This window comes from Ailuropoda melanoleuca, chromosome 12 (assembly GCF_002007445.2).
Source record: "Ailuropoda melanoleuca isolate Jingjing chromosome 12, ASM200744v2, whole genome shotgun sequence".
NCBI lineage: Eukaryota > Metazoa > Chordata > Mammalia > Carnivora > Ursidae > Ailuropoda > Ailuropoda melanoleuca.
In genome coordinates, this window is record NC_048229.1 from 67544682 (window position 1) to 67554940 (window position 10259).

The 10259-nt window shown below is 38.9% G+C and overlaps 1 protein-coding gene across 1 annotated transcript in view; it reads right to left on the reverse strand.

Annotated features, from left to right (window-relative positions):
* The window catches only part of IST1 (IST1 factor associated with ESCRT-III), a 21710-nt gene extending 12058 nt beyond the window's left edge, over positions 1-9652 (reverse strand). Inside the window, exons 1-3 of the mRNA XM_034639038.1 lie at positions 9503-9652; positions 1557-1659; positions 947-1128 (exon numbers count right to left, since the gene is read on the reverse strand). Coding sequence (XP_034494929.1) covers positions 947-1128; positions 1557-1644 — 270 coding nt within the window. The 5' untranslated portion in view covers positions 1645-1659; positions 9503-9652. The remainder of the gene's footprint in view (positions 1-946; positions 1129-1556; positions 1660-9502) is intronic.
* Positions 9653-10259: the final 607 nt, after the last annotated feature.

Sequence of the window (10259 nt, forward strand, 5' to 3'; positions counted from 1 at the left end):
TTAAAAAAAAAAAAAAATTTAAATCAAACCAACAAAACCCTAGAATTTGTATCATATATACTTTACAGCCTCTGAACTTCTTTCACGAATCTCACTGGATTCTCACAAAGAATTCTAGGATTTCTAACAATTTTCATCATCCTATTTTACTTCTGGGGAAATTCTGACAAGCCCAAGGTCAAAAAAGGAAATGGCAGAGCCAAGACTCAAACTTAGACCTTTTGATTTCAGAATCCTTATTTTCTTTTCAATTGTCTATGTGGAGATCAGGCCTTCCAGCAAAAGTATTAGGAAAAAGGTCCTTGGGTATGTAAAGTAGTCCCCCTAATGCTACCCACCACATGCAGTAGGAGACCAGTATTACTCCTTTCTCAAATTCCCTTTCTCAAAAAGGTGACTTGATCTAGGTCTTCAAAATACCTTATTTCATCTCATTACAGTTACACAAGATGAATAAGTTGTAGAGACCTACTGAACAACGCTGTGCATATAGTTAACAATACTGTACTATGCACTTAAAAAATGCTAAGAAAGTAGAGGAGCGCCTGGGTAGCTGTTGGTTGAGTGTCTGACACTTGGTTTCGGCTCAGGTCGTGACCTCACAGTCATGATATCAAGACCCCCCGTCAGGCTCAGCGCTCAGCACAGAGTCTGCCTGGGGTTCTCTCCCTCTGCTCTGCCCCCCAATGCCGCTGCTGGTGCATGCACGCTCTTTGTAAAATAAATAAATATTTTTAAAAAATGTTAAGAGGGAAGAGATCTGATATCATGTGTTCTTACCAAAAAAGGGTGGGGGGGTACCACAGGAAAATTTATTACCTTGATTGTGGTGATAGTATAGAGGTGTATACAGAAGGCCAAACTCAAATTGTATACATATGTACAGTTTCCTTCTATAAATCATACCTAAATTAAGGTTAAAAAAAAAAAAAGACAAAATATCTTACTTCATAGACTGGATAAGGCCAAACCGAGCCAGCAGCAGATCACAATACAGCTCCAGAATCTCCATGGCCTCCACAAGGTAGTCTTCTCGGATAATGTGCTCCACCCGGATCCGAGCTCGTTCATCTTTCCCAGCAGCCAGATAATCAGCAATCTCTTTCCTTGCTTTCTGGGCCAGTTCAGCTAAGGCACAAATCCCATCCAATCACATAGCAGCAGCACATTGGGCCCTGGTCTGCAGGAGACTTCCACCCAAAGAGCAAAGTGGGTGTTTCTAGTACATCCTAGCTTACTTCTCTCTTACCAAATCTAGTCCCAACTCATCTTGTCTCCAGAATTTGCTCCTTTATCTAGGTGAGAATATTGTTGTAGCCAGAAATTTCCACCTCAGGAGTCACATTACTATTCCCTGCAAAAGAATGCTTCAATTCCCTGCAACTGAATGATTCAATCTAACTGGTCACAAAGAGCAGCAGTAATATATCTAAAGCTTCAAGGATATGGGATCCCTAAGACTTCATAGTACTAGTTTGACAGAGCCAATATTAGGGTGGTAGAACCCAGTGATATATTTTGGAAAAGAAAATACAAGGCAATCATGCATTACTCACTTTTTTTTTTCTCCAATAGTTTAAGCCGGTTTATGACTAATCTCAAATTGACTCGTAAACGCTCAGCTTTAAATCCAGAGCCCAGCATGCTGTGCTGTTCCTCCTAGAAAAAGATAAGCACAGTTACTACTTTCAAGTTGAAATTATTCCAGTTAGAGGATGGATTAGCTGACACTATAAACCAGAATGGCTTCCTAATATAGGCAATACAACAAGATCTGATTCACACTTCTTAAAGATCATTTTGGCTTGTGTGGAGAACTGAATGGGGGAGGGCAGTAACAGAAGCAACAGGACCAAGGAAAAGGCTTTCACTGTAGTCCAGACAAGAGATGGAAATACCTTAGACCAGGGTTGCATGACTGGATTTGAGACCTATCTTGAAGGAAGAGCTAAAACAACCTGGTAATGGATAAAATGACTATCTATATATTGGTGTAGGAGTGGGTTGATAAAAAGACCAAGCAGCAGCAGGAAGGACTCCTACTTCTCCCAAAAATCTCATCAGGGCAGTGTTGAGGACAAGATTAACAAATTTAGAACCAGGGGCGCCTGGGTGGCACAGCGGTTGAGCGTCTGCCTTCGGCTCAGGGCGTGATCCCGGCGTTATGGGATCGAGCCCCACATCGGGCTCCTCCGCTATGAGCCTGCTTCTTCCTCTCCCACTCCCCCTGCTTGTTCCCTCTCTCGCTGGCTGTCTCTATCTCTGTCGAATAAATAAATAAAATCTTTAAAAAAAAACAAAAAAACAAATTTAGAACCAAATTCAAAAACTTCTCCCATTAGTTCCTCACCTCCTCCTACTAAGTCTCAGCCTTTGGGAAAAAACCAGTGCCCAAGATCACAAATAATATATTAACATTTACTGACATACAAAGAAATATACAAAGGGATGAAAAGTCTAAGAAAAAAAAACTGCTCTACAAAATTTAACAACAGAAAGCTATTTATCAAGACTTTCAATGAATAGGGAAGTTATAGTCAACAAAACCACTCTTCTATTATACCACTGTGCATTCCATATTGAGACAGCACAAATTCTATGTCTCTCAATGAATTCTGGAGTTGAACGTCAAAACATATAACATCCAAACAAAAGCTAGGTCTAACAAACTAACCAATAAACAGACAAACCAAAAAAGATATCCAATGTAAGAAAAAACACTAGGGATATTTGTGCATAAACTACTACTAAACATCAGATGTATTTTTCTTTTGTAAAATTGCCTCCAGAAGCTTTTATACATTTAATCATTAACCTAAGTCTCAGTTTAGAATGGGGCTTGTATGTCATGAAACATCTGGGATGCATTACAATGAATTACGACCAATCCACAAGAAATATTTACCAAATATTTCTATATCAGACAATAGCTAAACACTGAAGATTTACAAAAAAAAAAAAAAAAAAAAGGTACAGTCCTTGCCCTCAAAGGAACTTATATTCTACCGGAAAAAAAAACAACTAAGAAAATCTGGCAACTATAATACTATTTAGTAACAAGTGTAATTTTAGAGTGGTTCTCAACTGAAAGTGACTGCCCCATATGGGACATTTGGCAATGACTGGAAACATCCTGGGCTGTCACGACTGGAAGGGATGCTACTGGCACTGGTGGGTAGATGCCAGGAATGCTGCTAAACATTCTACAATAAACAGGACAGTCCCCCACAAAAGAATTATCCGGCCCAAATGTGTGCCAAGATTAAGAAACCTAATTCTAAAGAGAAGACACCCAATCTGAGAGACATTACAGAACACTTTCCAGAAGAAGGAAAGCCTAAGTTGAGTCCTAAAGGACAAACAAATTATAAGGTAAAAAGAGGATGTGACTACCCCAGGCAGAGGAAGTGCCATATGTAAACTCCAGGTACCAGAGAGAACAAGAAACTTTCAGAGGAACCCAAGTTCAGTACAGTTGAAGAATGGCATTAACTACAGTTTATCTCTCATCATAAATTTAAAACTTCAATTTGACAATTATTTATAAGAGAACAGGTGCTGTGGTAGGTTCTGGTGCTAACTAGATCCAGACAGTACCCTTGTTTTCAAGGCATTCATAACGAGACATGGATGGGAGGTAGAAGGACAGCTAGAAAAACAGTAACTAGCACTATCATTTGCTGTACCAGGCACTGGCCCAGGACCAACCAGGAACTAAGTGATAGAATGAAGAATAAAATCTAAGTCCATCTAAATTCAAAACCCAAGTAAACAATCTTAATCATACAGTCCTATAGCATTTCAGCACAAAAATTGTAACACTATATATTTTTAATCCCTTTCAACAAATATTCACTGAATGTGTTAATACTGTGACAGGGGCTAGAGATACACTGGCACTGAAAAACAGACATGGTTATTGCCCTCATGGAGTTCACAGTCTAGTTACAGAAAGCTATCACCTCAGTAACTATAAAATCGCAAATAAGTAAGTGGGGCTCTGGAGTTTATTCCAAGAGGGTTTAACCTCTTTGGCCACTTGCTTGGATACTGTTTTGAAGATAAAAGATAACAATATCAGTGGTCTAGCAGCCTCGCAAGGTATGACAGAAAAATGTCAAGATTTCTCTGTGGTTCTTAACTAATCTATAAGCAACAAAACTTTAGTATTATAAATATTTTCAAAAGGCTTAAAAACACATACATTTTGACCTATTAATTCTACTTCTAGGAACTTAGCCTAAAGAAACAGAGCTTCATTCAGACTTTTATATAAAAATATTTATCAGCATATTTTAAGACCAAAAAATTAGAATAACGAATTAATACTGCTTATTAAACTATAGTATATTTGTGATGGAATTTTATGTAGCCACTAAAATTTTTAAAAAGCATTTACTGATGTGAAAATATATCAATAGTATCAGCTGAAAAGGCTGGACTACATATATGAAGTATGACCCCAAATTCTGAGTTTAAAAACACAAATGTAAACAAAGGCAGGACTAAAAAGAAAAAAGATTTAATTATTACTATACATAAAGTCTTTTCAAACCCAATGAGTTAAGACTAACAGTAGAGTTAATATTAAAAACCAAACCCACCTCAGAAAGCATATAATTTAGAATTTCTAAAAGACAAATAAATTTGCCTCCTTAGAAAAACAAAATAATAACCCATCAGAAAACAATAATCAACATCACCTTATCATAAGTGAATATATGGGGAATCTGGGAAAAAAACAACCACCCACGAGCTCACAGATACAGAGAACAGACTGGTGGTTGCCAGAGGTGGGGGGGGGGCGGGGGGGGCAGAGGGGTCAGAGGATGTCAAAAATTACAATGAAAAATAAGTATGGTGCATTACTGAGCATCAAAAAAGTGCTTACAACTGTCCAGTAATTTATCACCATCGCCTCTGACAAACAAACACACATTAAAAAAAAGAGCACATGCATACTGTGTGCGAGCCTGTGATGAAGAACTAATGCAAGAAAAGGAGCACAAAGGAGAAATCTTCTCACTGGGTGCCAGTCCCTGGCCTTCATATCCATCAGCTCATCTGTCTCACCACAATGAATAAGGACAAGATTTGGGTTTAAAGCCCAAATGCAACATTACCCACACAGGGTGACCACTTAGCAAAAATATTACAACTGTGACTAAAAATGTAAATGTGGTCTTGATATCCCTCTTAACTCAAATGCTCTTCCAGTGGAAGGGGAGAGCTATGGAGAACATCCATTCTGCCACGGAGCTGTGGGAAGCTTCCAAGAAGAGGAAGGATGTGCACTAGGCTTGAAATGTAAAGAGGACTCTACAGACTGGCAATGCAGCAAAGGTTAACAGAGACTTGATTCTCAATCCTCACTTCTGTTCTTCTACCCCTGCTTGTGTTGTTGCTCTAACAAATAAATAAAATCTTAAAAAAAAAAAAAAAGTCAAAGCAAAAATACTACATCTCCCCATCTCAAAAAAAAGCAAAAGTTAATGAGGACGTGAACAGAAAAAGAGTAGAGCTGATTAATACATTAATACATATTTAAGAAAATTAACTTTACCAAAAAAATTAATTCACCACAACAGGTATCTAAAGTAAGCCAGACACTGAAAGACACATATTAACAGAGGAAATAGGTAAAAAGGTGTGGTTTTAGCAACATGAAATGCTGGAGGGTATAAACATATATTTATTTCACATAACTGCCTAACATGGTCGGTGTCCACAAATGCTAGTTTAGGACCATGCTGGAACCGCCTGGGAAAGAAAAGATCCCAAGTCAAAAGAAAAGGAACTCTGAAGAAGAAAAAAGTGCTAAAATTCTCTGAAAGAGGCGCTTAACAAATGTTTTATGCTGCAAATAAAAATCTGATTCTGTGAAGGAAGTTGAAAATACTGAAGTGTGGCAAAGTTGTTTATATTTCACCTTAATCTTTTAGCTGGGGATGTTTGGAGAAGAGAAACTCCAAAAGCCTATTGTAAATCTCAGTGGAAGGCAGATAAAAATAAACCCAAATTACTAATCTTATCATTCAGTAATAACATTTTTTTTTGTTCAAGTCTAAAACAGTAAGTAAAATCAAAAGGCCTGTTCAGGGACTCTAACAATCACGTTTCCAGCTAAAAACAGATTAGCATCCACAACCTGGGTAATGTGAGAAGAATTTAATTGACTATGAACAAAGATGTGGGTAAGGTTTAGAGAAACCAACAAAGGATAGTGTACTGCCCCAGAACCACTAACATATCCAGGCCTGAAACGGCATGATGAGGAACTGAAACCTCATAGGGGTAGCAACCCTGAAGAGGGGTCTCCAGACAGGAATCAAGCTCACTGACAGACGCATGGAGATAATTTGCAGCACCTGGCAAGAAAGGAGAAGGGAAATAAACACCCAGCCCTCATTCCTTCTGCCCTCTGGTCTCCTGGTACCTCCCATCTACCACCAACTGAAGAAAGGAAAGGGACCTATAAACACAGTGCACAAGAGTCAGCCTCCAGGGACATACATCAGAGGAAGGATGCTATGCAGCTCTGGAGAACGTAACAAGCCCAAAGACTATACAAACACACAAGACCAAACAAGAAGGAACCTAGATCTACCAAAGCAACCCCAGATTTACACTGTAGTTAAGATTTCAGCTAACCAGACTAGAAAACTGAATTTAAATGAATTGCCTAAAAAAAGAAAACTATGAGGGTACCCAGGTAGCTCAGTCGGTTGAGCAACCAACTCTGTTTTGGCTGGGGTTGTAATCTCGGGGTCATAGGATTGAGCCCCAGTGTGGGGCTCCTCACTCAGCAAGAAGCCTGCTCCCCCTCTCCCGCTGTCCCTCCGTGCCCCCCAACTTGTGTGCTTTCTCTGAAATAAATACATCTTTAAAAAAAAAAAAAAAGGTAAGGGCCAGTTAAACGTCTGCCTTCAGCTCAGGTCATGATCCCAGGGTCCTGGAATTGAGTCCCAGGTTGGGCTCCCTCCTCAGTCGGAAGCTTGCTTCTCCCTCTCCCTCTGTAGCTCCCTTTCTGCTCCCCGTTTGTGCTCTCTGTCAAAGAAAAAAATAAATGCTGTAAAAAAAAAAAAAAGTGTTGGAAAGGATACGGAAAAAACTGGAGCCCCTGTGTACCATTGTTGGTGAGATTGTAAAGTGGAGTACCACTATGGAAAACAGTATGACAGTTCCTTAAAAAACTGAAAATAAAAAGACCATATGATCCAACATGATCCAACAATCCCACTTCTGGGTAAATATTCAAAAGAACTGAAAATAGGATTTCAAAGAGATATTTGCACACCATGTTCCTAGCAGCATTATTCACTATAGCCAAGAGGTGGAAGTAACCCAAATGTTCACTGACAGATGAATGGATAAACAAAACATGCCGTTTATGTTTGTTTATGTTTTCTGATACATATATAATAATAAAGTCTGAGTCCATGTTGTAGCACGTAACAGGATCTCCTTCCTTTACAAGGCTGAATAATACTCTGTTAGTATATTAGTATTTAATAAAATGTATGCCTTAATGTGTAAGATAAATGTACACATATACCTTAGGATCTGGCAATCCCATTCCTGAACATATACCCTCAAAGAAATTCGTACAGAGGGCCATGAAGACACATGCATAAGCATCCTATGGTAGGAAGGAGGTGGCAGAATACCGTTATAAGAGGACAAATAAAATTAACAGAAGCATACAACAGACTACTATGCAGCAATCAGAATTAATAACTAACTATACTTAGAGCAATACGTGTAGTCCTTAAAAAACAGAACCAAGAGAGTGCCTGGGTGGCTCATTCAGATGAGTGCCTGACTCTTGGTTTTGGCTTAGGTCATGATCTCCTGGATCGGGAGATCCAGCCCCTCATCAGGTTCCGTGCTCGGTGGGGTGTCTGCTTGAAGATTCTCTCCCTCAGCCCCTCCCCCACCCGAAGTCTCACTTTCTCAAATACATAAACCTTAAAAAAAAAAAAAGAAAAAGAAATAAAAGACACAAAGAGAGAACAAACAGAAACCTTAGAATTGAAAAAAACAATAACCAAGGTAAGAAACTCACTGATGGCCTCAACAGCAAAATGGAAACGACAGAAGAAAAAGCCAGGGCACTTGAAGATAGATTAATAAAAAGTATCCAATTTGAAAGAGATTTTTTAAAAAATTGAAAAAGTGAATAAAGTCTCAAGAGATCTGTAGGGCAATAGCAAAGGATCTATTATTTGTGTCCTCAGAGTCCCAGAAGTGTGATACCAAAAAAATCGTGAAAACCTAGAGGCTGAGGGGGCACCTGGGTGGCTGGATCAGTCAGTTAAGTGTGCAACTCTTGATTTTGGCTCAGGTCACGATCTCAGGGTTGGCATATCAAGCCCTGCATAGGGCTCCACACTCAGCTGGAGTCTACTTGAGATTCTCTCTCTCCCTCTCCCTTTGCCTCTCCTCCCCCACTTGCACACACACTCTCTATAAAATAAATCTTCAAAAAAGAAAACTATAGGCTGAAAACTTCCCAAATTTAGCAAATGGCATAAATCTATAGACTGAAAAAGCTTAGGGAATTCCAAACAGAATAAATCCAAAGCAATGTATGCACAAACTAATCATCATAAAAGTGCTGAAAACTAAAGATAAATCTGTAAAATACTGAAAGCAGCCAGAGAAAAAAATGCATTACTTATAGATGACCTATTCAAATGACTAAGAATTTCACATCAGAAATCATAGAGGCCAAAGAGAAGTGGAACAGTACTTCTAAATCGCTGAAAGAACGGTTAAGCAGGAATTCCATATCCACTGAAACTATCCTTCAGAAATGAAGGTGAGATAAAGTCATTCTCAGATGAAGGAAAACTAATAAAAGAAGTTGTCAGCAACCTGCTCTTAAGTTTTCCAGGCAGAAGGAAGTGATACCAGAAGGAAATCTGGACTATTAAAGGAAGAAATGGAAAATATAACTTTCATTACAGATATAAGTATCTGGGAAATATAATAGATGACTCTTCTCTTGAGTGTCTTAAAATGCATTTTTAATAGTTAAAAGCAAAACTAGTAACACTGTCTAATGGGGTTTTCAATGTATGTAGATAAATACATAAGACAAACATAACATAATGGGATAAAGAGGGCAGGGTAAAGTGATCGATATGATGTTTCTATATTCCACAGGAAGTGGTAAAATACTGACTGTAGGTACACTGTGAAAGTACATCTATTGTAATCCCTACAGGGACCTGTAAAAGATACGACACAAAAAAAACAAAACAAAAACCAAAAAAACTCAAGATTTTAAACTAGAATACTAAAGTGTTCAAATAACCCAAAAGAAGCAAAAGCAAAAACAGAAATGAAAAAGAGGAACAGAAAACCTAATAAAATGGTGGACCTAATTTCAAATATAGTAATAATTACATAAAAAATTATATAGAAATGGTCTAAAAACAATTTAAAGACAGACTATCCAAAAAATAGTCCATCTATATACTATCAACAAGAAACTCACTTCAATATAATGAGTATGTTTAAAGTAAAAGGATGAGGGGTGCCTGAGTGGCTCAGTGGATTGAGTATCTGCCTTCGTCTCAGGTCGTGATCTCAGGGTCCCAGGATTGAGCCCCACATCAGGCTCCCTGCTCGCTCTCTTTCCTTCTTGTGCTCTCTCTCTCTCCTCTCAAATAAAATCTGAGAAAAAAAAAAAAAAAAGCCATTGTCCATAGCATACAAGTGCAAGATGAAGCAAGTGCTGATGCAGAAGCTGCAGCCAATTATCCAGGTGTAGCTAAGACAATTAATAAAGGTGGCTATACTAAACAACAGATTTTTTTTTTTTTAATTTGACAGAGACAGCCAGCGAGAGGGAACACAAGCAGGGGGAGAGGAGAGGAAGCAGCAGCTCCTAGCAGAGGAGCCTGATGTGGGGCGTGACCCCGACGGGATCACGCCCTAAGAGGAAGGCAGACGCTTAACGACTGCGCCACCCAGGCTCCCCAAACAACAGATTTTTTTTAGGGGCTCCATGCTCAATACAGAGCCCAACATGGGGCTTGAACTCATGACCCTGAGATCAAGACCTGAGCTGAGATCAAGAGACAGATGTTTAACCGACTGAGTCACCCAGGCCCCCCCCCCAAACAACATTTTTTAAATGTAGATGAAACAGCCTTATACTGAAAGGAGATGCCATCCAGGACTTCCATAGCTGGATAGAAATCAATACCTGGATTCAAAGTTTCAAAGGACAGGCTAACTCTTGTTAGGGG